Source organism: Melanotaenia boesemani, chromosome 11 (genome assembly GCF_017639745.1).
Source record: "Melanotaenia boesemani isolate fMelBoe1 chromosome 11, fMelBoe1.pri, whole genome shotgun sequence".
NCBI classification, from domain to species: Eukaryota; Metazoa; Chordata; class Actinopteri; order Atheriniformes; family Melanotaeniidae; genus Melanotaenia; species Melanotaenia boesemani.
Window position 1 is genome coordinate 24,608,533 of NC_055692.1, and position 14,180 is coordinate 24,622,712.

General features: G+C 39.7%; 1 protein-coding gene across 2 annotated transcripts; it reads right to left on the reverse strand.

Annotated features, from left to right (window-relative positions):
• Positions 1-3,933: 3,933 nt before the first annotated feature.
• Positions 3,934-10,976, reverse strand: zfand5a (zinc finger, AN1-type domain 5a). Of its 2 annotated transcripts, none has more exons than XM_041999306.1 (6): positions 10,673-10,976; positions 7,449-7,610; positions 6,825-6,927; positions 6,640-6,725; positions 6,019-6,147; positions 3,934-5,849 (listed from the first exon to the last, which is right to left on the reverse strand). In XM_041999306.1, the coding sequence occupies exons 2-6, from the start codon at positions 7,606-7,608 to the stop codon at positions 5,701-5,703; spliced, it is 627 nt and encodes a 208-aa protein (XP_041855240.1). In that variant the 5' UTR covers positions 7,609-7,610; positions 10,673-10,976; the 3' UTR covers positions 3,934-5,700. The 2 variants fall into 2 exon arrangements, with proteins under 2 accessions (XP_041855240.1, XP_041855239.1); XM_041999305.1 differs by having other exon boundaries at positions 10,740-10,975.
• Between the last annotated feature and the right edge of the window lie 3,204 nt (positions 10,977-14,180).

The window sequence follows — 14,180 nt, forward strand, 5'->3', positions numbered from 1 at the left end:
CTGCCCAGTGCCCCTGCCCTGTCGCGCTGGGGGGGGCTCCGGTCTGGGTCTGGGGGCCCCTCTGCTCTGGTCTGAGTGGGCCACTGTTCTGTCTGCTTTGGCCGTCCTGGGCTTGGGGCTCTGTGGACCTGCTGGGCCTTTGGGGCCTCAGGCTCCCCCTTCCCCTGCTGATGCTTAGGGTGCAGCGTGATCACGGCTCCCTTGCAAGCAAACATTTCGTTCTTGTTGCATGGTCACACACGCACGTTCACACGTGCATGCTCACAAATGTGCTCGTCTCTCCATCTGCTTCTGACTAGATGTTGCTGATGTTTGTGTGTTGGTACGTTTCTTTGCAGGTACGTTTGATGACTACTGTACTTTTTCATATCATCATTATCTTTTTTCTTTATGTATCATGTAGTACTGTGGTAGTTTATATTGTTTTTTTGTGGTGTGTTTTAGGCAGCCGAGACAACTGTTATTTCCACATTTTAATCCTGTCCTTTTCTCCCTTTTTTCTTTCTTTTTTTTCACTCTTCCTCTATCTCCCTGTCAGGTTCGGCACTGACACATAAAAACAAAAGAAAATAAGATTACAATAAAAGTAATAAAAATATCAAGGGCAGCCATGTATATAACATGTCTCCCTTGGTAGAGCAAATCTGTCAAGCAAAATATGGCACACAGACCACCGTTCTGTATGTTAGGATGCTGGACAGTGCAGGGTAAAAAAAAAGCAAAACATTCAATCTGAACCCAAAGTGTACCATCTCTAACTTTAAACATCAGATCTGCCTCAGACATGGGTACTTTTGTAAGAAGACAGATGATTGTGATGTGCTTGCAATCAAAGTCAAGAAACAAATCAAGCTGAATACCTGCAGTGAAAAAAACCCTCTGACCATCTTCTACTAAACAGGAAAGATGAGAAAATACAGTGATGAAGTCCTTACTTAGTCTGGTTTATTTTCTTCTTCACTGTCCGCCCAGTGATGCCCTACAAAGGGAATTCAAAGTGAGGTGTTAATTTAATGAATAGTGACCTCAACAGACTAAAATTACTAATCATTATCCAGTCAGAACTGCTCTACATCCCTGATTACTACAGAAGAAACTGCAGCTATGGAAAACCTAATGTTTGTCACTAGTTTAGGATGAAAACAGTGTCAGCTGTTTCCCTTTCTGCTTTCTCTCCAACCTGGGGTCCCCCAAAGAGCACAGAGGATCCCCACGGCTTTAAACAATAGAGTCATCGTAATTAATGTCCACACATTGTCCCTATTTTAAGACAAAAGTAAGGCTATATGTTGTTAATTTAACTTTGGCTTTATGGACAGACAGGACTCAGCCAGAATACATTATTTATGGAGAGAATCTCACTTTTGAAAGCAAAAAAACAAACATGGTTTTAGCACAGGGTGGGGCAGGGGTTCCACAGCTTTATAGTATTTGCATGAAGGTGGTCCTCAAGGAAAATATTAGTCAAGGAACCACTGTTTTATACTGTAAGTGTACTACCTAGTGGTCTGTGATGTTGGAGCTAATTTTAATATTTTTGTTGTTGTACTGATTACTTTTGAAGCATTTGAGAACTTACAGTACATGTACATATAACAACATTTTTATGGCAGTGTTACACAAACCACACACATTTAATCTGCTTATTTACAATAAACAACCAATAGAACAAGCCCTGACGAACTGTCCAGCGTGTACTCTGCCTCTAGCCTGCTAGCAGCTGGGATAGTCTCCAGTTCCCCTTCAGCCCTTAATTAGTATAGAAATTGGATGGATAGAACCAATGAAATGCCTTTTCTTGCATACCTTCAAACCAATGCCCCCTGGTGGTCAAAGTCCATACAAAACAGTGAAGTCGTACAGTCCTACATAGGCATAAAAACAGATGTCAGAACTTCAAAAACAAGATATCTTACTCTGATAATATCCTCCTTCTCTGTTTCTTGTAGCTGGTAGAGAATCTTTAAGAATTTCTGATCAGACTCCATCTTTTCTCAGATCTGTTCCTTGTCTGTCTCATTCTGAGCACTAGTAAGTGTGGTACCATACTTAACTGTGTGTCAGATGAGAAGCAAAAAAAAAACAAAACAAAAAAAACAAAAACAAATAATCATCTTCTGAATAAATAAAAAAACTGATAAAATGTCAAGGATTCAATTAAATCAAAGGTGTTGATAACCAAAAGCAACAGCAGCTGATTCTCACATTCTTTGTCAATACCTTAACTGATGTTATATGAGTATAAAACTTTTTTCTTTTATGTATTTCAAAGCAGATCAGTCTTTTTTTTATTCAATACAAATTTAATTCAATACATAATATGTAGTAATAGCATGGAAAATATTGTGATGATTGGAAAAATTATAAAATATAATGTATAATATTACCTGAAGAAAATATTGTTAGAACAAAAAAATATTTTATTTTCTTGAAGAGGCAGTGATACACTTCCACTATTTCTTAGTGGCATTTCACTTTGTGTCCTTTTCTTAGGAACTTGACCAGCACTTTGACCCACCCAGAGGCCCCAGAACTAATTCTCCCCTCTTCCAAATACATTCACTAAATATGTACTATAAATACAGATATCACTGCCTGATGCACATATCCCTGCATGACTCATATTGCATATGGAGGAGTGATTTATAAATGTGTCAGATTTGTTGCAGTTCCCCAGCATTCACATCCAGATGGCAGCACTAGCTTTATTAGAAGAACCAGTTGACATCAAACCACTAGTTCTGAGTTTTATGGAAGACCCCCTGTGTTTCCCGAGTCATAAAATCTATGCGTAACAACTTCCTGTTTATGTGCATGTTCACTATTCAAAGCTTTTTGCATATGTTTCTGTGTCTTGCCCTCTAAGATGTGAAATTAACCTTTTAGTTTTGGGGAAAATCTTTTAGGAAATGTGGTCAATTTTTTTTAAAACTGACAAGGACACACAAGAGGCAAAGAGGAGGAGGCAATCAGTGTGGTTGTGACTATTTTTTGAGTGGTAATAGCAAGTTCCTCTTTGTATTGACTGTCTCTGCCGCTTTGCACATAAACTTGGGCACATCCCATGACAGAGCAACACAGATAAATGAGCAATGCACTTTGTGGAAACAAAAGCTAGCATGTGTGTGATGAAATGTGCACATATGCTGCACACATTCTAAACAAATGATGCCTACAGCTGTCAAACATGGAGTGTGTCAGTCCTCTTCTTATCTGTCACTGCATCAGCTTAGAAGTGTGCTCTTCTTTTCTGCTTTGTTCAAGTCTTACAGACATAAGATATACATGATTTTGAGTGAAGATGATTAATAAATGGGTTCAAATATTTCAACAATGCAATTTAATGGAAATCCTCTGCTATATGTAAAACATGTGTCAAGACAATGTGATCTTTGTAGCCATTTGTCACAGGAACACCACGAGTACATCTCAGCTGTCTGAGCAGCTGTTGCTGTGACGCCATCAGCAAAGCATAACTGTTCTGGATCTCCCAATAGGAGTGTGTGAAAACACAATGTCTCCAAAACATAGACATGGTGAGTACTGTGTATGTCCTGTGTTAGCCAAAATAAAATAGAACAGGATCACATTCTTCCAGGGTCCACGGACTAATACTTCCTGTGTGACCTAGACAAGCATCTTGAGTGAGATTTATAGTCAGAGGTCAGGTTAGTCAAGGTAAGGTATTACAAGGTAAAGCTGGAGCTCCTACACTATTCCTGACAGTACTGAAATGATTACCATGTTTTCACTTTAAACCATCCTGCATATACTGAGCTGTGGTACTATGAAACTCTTTATTCTGTCTAAATTCCCTGAGGTCCACATAATAAAGTTCATTAAAGCTTTATTGCTCCCGGAGAGCAAACACACTGAAACTCCCAACAAAACAAAGAAACTGTGAGCTGTCCAAGACAACAGAGTGAGGCTTGGTTATGTCTCTCTGTACAGTTTTATTTACATGATACTATTCTGTTGTAATGCTGGATAGCAAGATTATATGTAATACATAAATATCAACACGGTTTGTTGTTTTTTTTCTCTTTTTTTTGTACAAATTTGCATATAACTAAGTCAGAAAAGGGGGAAAAAAATCAAACAGATACAGACAGTTATTTAAATCAAAAACATCCTCACAGGGGAAAGTAACACAAATCACAAACATACCATGTGTCAGGCAGCCATGGAAACACACTTTCGCAGAGGTATGTGCACATGCACACCCACAATTTCACACACACACGCTTTTCAATGGTGCTCTATGGCAGACACATAGACCAATAGCTGTTAGATGAGAAGTTACATCTAATCTTGGTTTCTATTATTTTTCATAAGTCTAGCTCTGGCATGCTCCTGTACTTCTGTAAACATGTGCTGATAAACTGGGTAGCTCCACAGCTAAAAAAAATAAAATAAAAAAAAGATTTGAGGGGGAAACGCACTCATACATCAACGCGCACACTGTGCTCACATGAATGTTGTGTTAGCGCATTAAAAAAAAAATCCACAAATGCACTGAATTCATGCGCCAACATCAGTACAATGGGACAGGAAAAAGGAAAAAAAAAAAAGTTAAAACATATCAGATAAATGTCTCAGCAAATAAAATATCCAACACCCTAAGTTGAGTGATATTTCTGAAACACTAATGCAGATGAAGAGTAACTCATGCACTTATTTCATTCATTTATGCCACTACAATATTGTAGAAAAAAAAAAAAAAAAATCACCCACCAGGCCCACCAGGAAAGGGTGCTGTCCTTCCTCTCAAGCCACACACTGGTGCACACAAACCTGCACCAGGCGTCAGATTACAAAGCCAACTCGGTTGACTTTGTAACCAGTTGGGGAAACCCTGTTTAAAGTTATATCTATTGCAAATGCTCAGATTCAACGAACGGTGAAGTAATTTGTCTTAAGCTAGCATGATACCTCTGAGTTTAATAAAAACGGTCTCATGACAACCAAAACAATCAACGTCTATAGAGGCAAGCTGATCAGACGGGCAGTGAGTTCAACTGTCATGATGATCCACTATTCTGCTGGGGTCAACGCTGACAAAGTAAAAGGGAAGACAATGTTGTTTAATGCAGCAGCTGTGAGGTAGGTAAAGCTAGGAAAGACAAAGTAACAAACACTCTTGTGCATTAAGGGGGGACACTGACTCCAGTACCAACAGAGCACTGAACAAGAAGTTGTGAGGCTGAGGGGAACAACTTGCATGGACTGTTTCTCTGAAGTCTGAATGCCTTCAAAGACCTCCCTGTTTTTGACAGAGTTAAGTAAAGTGGCGGTTTGGCACAAAATGGCGCCTGGTATGGGTGAGAGGAGCACAGCATATCCTGGACATTTAGCCTGGTTTGTTCTTAATAAGACAATACATATTCTTTAAAAAAAAAAAAAAAAAGAAAGAAAGGACTTAAAGCGGCAAAGTCACACCACAGAAAAGAGGATAAAACAAACTAATGAATCAAAAACAAAAAAAGAAAAAAAAAAGATCATTCATGCATCTTCCTCAAACAGGATCTTTCCATGTTTTTTTCTCTTTTCTATTATTTTCTTGAGGCTGCAGTTTTGTAAATCAAGTCCTTTCGATCCTCAATTAGCCACCCATGCCGGTGCACATTTCAAAGGTTCACACTCATACTCCAGTCTTTTTTAAGATGTTTCATCGTTGCCAACACTGCCATTTCGATGAATTTATATTCTCTGGATCTTGTCAGCCACAACCACTGGGTTCTCTTTACGGATTTTGGCAGCAGCCTCGGCCTTATAATCATAGGGGCAGTTGTGCTTGTCGGAGTATCGATGGATGCCACAGAACAGGTTGCCACAGCGACAGTCAAACCCTGGAAGCACAAAGTTCAGGGGCCAAAGTCAGAACAGGTGAGATGAAATAGACAGGCAGAAAGAAACAAACAACTTTTCAAAACCATGCCCAGTAAAACTATTATTGAACTCTGGTCACCAATGGCAACATAACGTGTGCGTCAGATAACTCTAGGCTGCTCTGCTCACCTGTAAGGCCCACCCTTTTGCGGCACATAAAGCACCTATTCTTCTTGGGTTTTGGAGTATCACCCTTGGTTTCTTCAACACTGGAAGTGGCTACAGGAGTAGGGCTAGAAGCAGCAGGCTGGCTTACAACTGCACACCAAATAGAGTAGAACAAAAATTATCAATTAGCCAAGCTATCTTCAAATTTGCCATCATGATGTAATTGTAATTCATAAGAAAATTAAAAATTATACACTGATATTTAGCATAACAGTGTTGTCCAAATTTGTATTTTTTATCTCTAAATTGCCCCTCTTGTTCTTGGTAGAAAACAGTACACTATTCTAAGAAGGACTCCAGCAGGCAGGATCAAATCTGAGAGTCTCCTCTGGTGTAGAAGTATTTTTAAACAGGTTTATTTTTAGACACCCTCTCTTTCTTGGAGACTGTAAGTAAAACCAACTGTTGAGTTTCAGGTATGCAGCAAAGCATCAAAAATAAACTGAGGCTGCAGCGCGTCCTACAATGCTACAAGTCTCGGCTTAAGATGTCCGTGAACTTTTATATGTATTTGTTTGATCTACGTGTCATAACATCTTCTAGGATATGTCCATTATGTGAGAGTATTTATGTATGTTTTACCAGGCTCTAGGGTTTCAGGCTTGTCCTCTCTCGAGATGCTCATCTCTGTCATTTGTTGAGTCACAGGAAGAGACCCTTGAACAGTTCTGCAAGTACAAATAGGAAGCTTAGTCAGCAACACACAACCTCAAAATTAAGGAAAGCTTGCCAATTAGTTTATACAGTCAATGACAACCAATACTGACCTAGACATGTCTGGCGAAGAGGTAGGGGAGGTATCAACCTTAGCTAGACTGGCCTCTAGTCTCTGGATGGCTGAGGCCTCTGAGGTAGGACTAGCAGTTGACCCTTAATGCGAACAGAGGCAAATTACCACAATGACATCTATAATAAATTAATAAATTTAACAAACTAAGTTAATTGTATTGGTTCTGAAAATCCATTCTGTTGTTTACAGTAAAACATTTTCAAACACACTCACAATTCTCTGCTCATGGATTTGCCTTGTTTAAAAAACAAGTGCTAACTGGTTGTAAGTGTTGTATTGTGAAAACATCCTAAATGTTCAATCCTAGCAGTAGCCAGTGGGCGTGAACAGCCCCTAACCTTAAACACTGTAATAAAGAAAACACAGTTGCTTTTTATTGCCCAAAGTGGAGGAATAAAGGGGGCTCGCAAAATACAAAACACATTTAAACTGCTTTAGGACTGGGTAAACTTAAAGAATATGAGTAACCTTTCTTAAGTCACTCAACACTTAACTGTTCATAGACACCACTACTTGTCTTTATTTGCATCAAAATCTAAACTGCCTCACGCTTAGTGTTTTCTGAGAAAAAGAAGAATCTTAATTTTGTGTGTGGTCTTACCCATTGGACTGAGGGGGCTCATGCGGTCACTGCTCTGCTGCCTTGTCAGGTGTTCCTTGTAGCATACAGAGCACATGCCATTAGTTCTTGGGTTGCCATAGAAACCGCAGCCTGTGGCACAAAGCATGGGGACTGGGCTTTGGTTCGTCTCTTGAGCCATTTCTAACAGAATGAGAGAGACAGAGTGAGAATGCTTATTAGACTGACAGGAACACAGAGAACACATTTGTTTAAAACACCAACATTTCAGTGAAGAGCAGACATAGAGGCTAAATAGTTCACCTGAACATATTAACCTCAAATAGGTTCCTCAGCTAAGTTGACAGATAACAGTAGTCACATGGGGGGGAGGGGGAAACCAACAAAAAAACAAAACACTTCTATCTGTTTTGACCTGCCCTTTAGTCTGAATACAGTAATGAGTGCTTCACCACAGGAAGTCTAGAGAACAAACAACACTCACAGAGCTCCACAGTACTCTGTTCAGCACCTTTGGCAGAAGCTGGACTCCCTTCTGTCCAACAGCATTGTTTACTGTGTCCATCTTCCATGTCTTTCACCCCTTAAACGTTTAGGGCAGCTCTTGGAACATTTGAAACAGCCATCCCCACAATTTAACCCACTTTCCACTTTTGAATTTATAAACTGCTTTAGAAATATCTTATTAGCCATTCTTCGTCACTAGTTATTTCCTTATATCTAAAGATGTAACTTGTGAACATAATTAGCCACAATTTCAAAAATTGTTGGGTTAATCTAGAAAAACAATTTAATGAATGCTAAGCACACCCATATCTGGACATTTAACACCTCCATCTTAAAAAAAAAAAATTAAAATTTAAGCACTGACTCACTGGCAGCAACCTAATCAAAAACAAACATTTCCCAACAGGTAGAATAATATTCTGTTCTTGCCAAAAAGACAAGAGATAATAAATGAAGATGAACAAAGTGGGCCAAAAGTTTCATAGTATTCCCCTTCCCCTGTTCCTTTTGTCACACAAAATATGGCCAAACTTCTTCTGTCATCACTCACCACAGTGACGTCCAGAAAACTAGCTTGTATGTGAGTAATTTGGCAGAACATGTAGTACTATGACGTTGTCTTGCTGTAGCGTAATGCAACAGGATGTTGTGTAATGGGAAACACTGACTTGGAGGCAACAGATCAAAAACACGTAGATTAATGACAAGCAGGCAAACAGGAAGACATAGATTAGTTGGGTAAGCAGCATCCTGTCTGCCAGCCCTGCCTTGGCCTTTTTACAACTCATCTGATCACACCTGACAACTACCAGCATACAGGGCAACAATATCATTTTTCCCTTGAAAACAACCTTTGCCCCTGTTAAGCTGCAACATGGCAGCTGCTTGCTTGTTGGTGTGAAGCTTGTCTATATTCTGCTCATGGAAACAAACATGGCAGGTGAGCTTAATGTTCCAAGAGAGGCTGGCAAGTGTTTCAGTGTCCTGTCAGTTCACTTGAGGTTTCTCAACTAACAAGTGCCATGAAATGTTGATCTAAATACAAAACCCTGTTTGATTCTCTTTCTCTCTGCCCTCCATGCTATCACCATTGTGCCAACAAAGGGTTTCTTTGGAAAAGCCTACAAAGACCTCTGCCATTTGTGTCACGTGTTCCAACTACTGAAAAATTCCAGACAGGAGGACGGAGCTTGAGACTGGTACCTACCATGTAGCTCAAAGGGAAATTTTATTTTGTAGGAAGGTGCATATAGATTGCAGAATCTGAGTTGCATTTTAATCTTAACAAAGGGTACAGAGGGGTACTGAGTCCTGTCGTGTTTTAACTAAAAATCACACGTGGAAGCAAAAGAAGCTCAAAAGACACAACAATTGACATGACCACTCCAGCTAACATGTTAACTTTCTGACACAGGACAGCAAGGATCAGTTGTCATGGTTAGTCCAGCTGTCAGGCCAATGACAAACTTGTTAACTAATTATTTACCAAGACCTCTTGAGAACAAGGCTAAAGGTACAATAACTGGTCTAAACCAAATTAAAATTTACACTGCATTTAATCCAACTACAGTGCATGCATTAGGAGACTTTAAGTATGACCTTAATGAAGTAAATTGTGTTGTAAACCCTGAGTAACAAGGCAAATCAGGGGGTTTCCAGCTCAGGGAAGATTGCCAGTCATAATCATTCACCACAACTTCCTTTCACAAATTCTGGCAGCAATATAATATATAACCTGATCTAACTTTAAATGGTTGTCGATTGGTTTCCAGCAAGACACTGAAAAATACAGATGTGTGGTAAGCTGTTGCAAACAAAAGGGGAAGGATTGTTTATCAGCCGCAAGCTTAGCTCATATTTCAGGGCCTGCTGAGCTGAAAACTCCTGAGTCACACTGAAGGGCAGTACAGAAAATGCCCACTGTTATTTACATGTATTTTTGACAAACAATAATTTTATTTTCGTTAAAACGACACGATGTTCAAAAGGAACAACCAGAGCACTGTATGAGTAGCTCTTATGTTTTGTGAAATAACCTACAGTCTAGACAGTGTGGTCTCTGCTCCCTTTGTTTCTCCTTTCTTCCTTTGTCTGCAATCTCCCTGCTTCCTGTTTAGACATCTCTTTCTATCTCGCATTTATCGCAGCATTTTTACTAATACCCATTTTATGTGTGTTCTCAACGAGGCAATGTGAACAACCATGGTTATATAATCTCACTTAAGCAGTTAAAAACGGCTCGGTGATACCACAAAGTCCTCTACAACGAGGAAACCTCATCTAACCCAATGCTGAAACTACAGGCGACGATATCGACATTATATATATATATAAATATATATATATAATGCAATATTTAAACAAATGCTCTGTAGTAATTTCAGAGCAACTCTCGGTCTACCAGTCTATTCGGCTTATGAATTTTCTATTTCTAGACAGGAATTAACAGTCTTTGGTTCCCCATCCCCCAGCTCGGGGCAAACAGAAAAACAGACAGCAACCAGGACTCCCTCCCTTGTTTTTCTCCTGAATTACACAGAGTCAACTTAAAGGGTTTGTAATATCTCAAGTCAGGTGGAGAACATGGTGGTGTTGGCAACTTAACAGAGGAAAGACAAAAAGCTCGTTTATCATACAAAACTACTAGCGCATATACCACCTGACCTTTCAATCTACAGTTAAAGGTCGCCATGACCGACCATCATTTCAGATATATCACCTATCTTTTAGCTGTTTACCTCAATAACTTGAGCTCGCTTTAAAATTCGTCCTCTTAAAACAAAAGAAACAATAATCCAAGATCACCTGCTAAAAATCGACGAGTTTCTCGCGAGACGACTTGAAAAGTGGCCGTTTATTTGAGCAGAGGAGGAAAAGGTCGAGGGTTTCAGGTCCCAATAATGTCCTTTTTCGCTTTCTAGCAGCGTTTATAAGTCGTGTTCGTCCTCGCTGTCAGGCGGATTTAAATGGGTTTAGCAGTCCCTTCCTCGGCCTCCTGCCTTTCCTCCTTCCTCTCTCCGTCTCCCGTCCCTTCTGATGGATGTTTGTTTCCTTCTTTAGTAAGAGGAGTGGCGGATGATGTCACGGGTAAAACAACGTGTCACCATTGGCTGCCCGCGGAGCCCCCGAGCTCTCTGTACATCTCTGCCTGCCAGACGGTGCTGGTAGGAGGGGGGAGCGCATGCGCCATTTAAAGATTGCGTTATTACATCTGTATTCGTCATCCACCTACAAGGACACGAATCCATTTACTAGTAATCCACCTAAATGGAAGGATGAATGAATAATGCAGTAAACAATGCTGAATACAGAAAAAGGAAACAAAAAACAAAACGCACACACACACACACGCACGCACGCACGCACACACACACACACACACATATAAATATATTAGTTGAGAAATATGGACCCTGTTTGTTGGGGAGCTCTCGATCACTGGGTGTTTCACACACATAACAACCTGAGTGTAAACATGTTTTCAAGAGGATACAACACATAAACCTTAGGGGTTGGAAGATACCATAAAAAACATATTTCCAAAATGAGACCAACTAATCTCAGGGCTGCTATCACATATTAATAATAAAAATGGGTTTCCCTTTACTCAGACACCCAGACCCAAGGAAGAGCCTTATGAACTCCAAATCCTGTCCTAAATGATCCCAACTACATACCCAGTTTTACGCTAACCTGCTAAACTGCTCTGAAACTCAATTTTACCCCAAATCTTAACTTGAGATACAAGGCTGCAAACAGTTCTTAGAAGATTTGGTCATTATGAATAAGGCCAATGTCCTCATTGTGGACAAATCTCCTCAGATCTATAACTCAAACCGGGGCCAGACAAAGACAGACATGCAGGAGCATACAAAAAAAGCAGCGCACACAAATACAGTTGTGTTGATGTTGGGAGTGTAAACATATCTTGGGGGAGGGAACAAAAGATAAGTGCTGAGTAGCACTAAAAGATCACAGCATGTTCAGATCAGAAAACAGTTGTGAAATAGTTCTGTGTTGTAAACACTCTGTAGCCATCAGTGACAGTAGTCAGGGGGAGCCCTCAACATTGTTTTTGGAATTTCTAATGAGAGTTTCAATTTTTTTGTTACAAACAAATTACACAATTCTTAACACATTCTTACTTTATATGGACTTAAAGCAAAAGTATGCTGTGACATTGGGGGAGGATTTCATGTAGTAGAAAATGGTAGAAAAAGAGTGAAAAGACGTGAAAGAAAAACTTAATACAATTTACTATTTTCTTTTCTTTTCTTCCTCCCTGCTAGCCATTCAAAAATATCATAGAAGATATGATTAACAATAGGACTTTAGACTCCTAGCCTCAGTACATCTTAAGTATACATACATTACTTGTGAAACCCAGTTCATAACACAAATCACGTGTGTCATTTTTTCTTTAGGGGAATTTCATATTAACCTCTGTTTTTAACACCTACAGGCACTGGAGCACGTCATCAACTGATTCATGTGAAATCATGTGCTCACCAGTCACTTGCAGCATGTTTTGTGTGCTGTAAAGTTTAACAAGTCTCAACATATTATGCTACCTTTTAAGCATTGCCTCACACTCATCCTTAGGCACTACAGGCAGCGCTGAGCAGAAAACAACCTGTGTTGCATGCATATTAAGGAACATACCTTCTCCTATCAGTGAGTGGATTTGTGGCAACATGGAAGGTATGACGGTCTGGAGGTTGTAGTTACCTCTGTCTGTTTCATACAGAAACTATAAGAAAATGTTAAGTGAAAGTAAAACTGGGAGCTGCTATGCTACTGTGGATTTCACCTTACTTTTTCAAGGGGAATCTAGTTTCTCTATCACATACACACACCCACACACACACACACACACACACACACATACACACAGTAACATATACACAGTGGTTTGTTTACACAGACAACACTGGTTTTGTATATTGGGACGTACACACATACAATGAATAGCTTGATGAGATGTTTTTACAGCCTGAAACTGGAACCTGAATTACTGGCTTTCAGTTTCTTTGACTATCTGCTCAAAACAACCCTGCACACACCAGCTGTTTCAAGTCATTTCTAGTTATTTCCTCAGTTTTAGATTCACTGATTGATTTTAAAATGTATTCTTAAGAGAAAACACAGAAAAATAACAATAAAAAAAAGTATTTAGAAAACATTTGGAAACTCATGGTCACATTTATTGAGAAAGTTGAATACCAAGGAACTGACTATTGATTGAACAGGATCACAGCTTCTAAGCTTCTAAAAGATTCTTTGGAAGAGAGATATTATTAACACATGTGCCTGAACAGCACATACTGTATCACATGATGACAATGTTAACTTCCTTTGGCCTTACTATCTAGATTTTCACATGAAGCAGCCTTAATTACATTTGCATACAATTTATAGGAAATAATCATCATTCTCTGATTGAAGTGGCAGTAATCAAATCATGGCAGATGAGTGAAATATTGATTTAAAGATCAACAGTCACACCTAACACGTTACTATGAAAGGAGAATTTTGTAGTTGCTGAACTGTCCTATGTATATGACAAGTTTAACAGTAGCAACATTTCTCTAATGTACAGACATAAGCTCAAAAACGGTTTATATATGAGCAAGTAAAGCAGAGGGAAGGCAAGGAAGTCTGTGTTTTACACTGAGCTCGTTGTGTGTGAATGTTGTGTTAATGCAGGCCTGTACAGGACAGAAAAGACTGAGCATGTGTGTGGTTAGTATGTGAAGGTTCATGGATTTTGGGTGGGTGGGGCAGCTGAGGAGAGAGTGGGAGGTGTTGAGTATTGAGTATCATTACCCATCCCCCTTGTTGTCATAGCTCGGTGTACATGTGTGTGTTTGTAGGATGTAGGTGTTCATCCATTTCTTTTCTCCCAGCCATGATGGATACACGTGAGACACTGAAAGTGACAATGTTGCTATGACAACAGATGGCACCATTTACAGCCTCCTTTTTTTGTGTGGGGGCGTGTGTTGCAGTCTGTGTGTATGTGCATGTGTAAAAGGGTTTGGGGATTACTTCTATGAATCTGGAGCAGTCTGTATGTAGTTACTAGGCAGATATTGGCCAGCCACACACACACACACACACACACACACACACACACACACACACACACACACACACACACACACACACACACACACACACACACACACACATACACAGAGGCACAGCTTGCCTGTGTCTGGCTTTGGTGTAGTGAGACACTGTTGA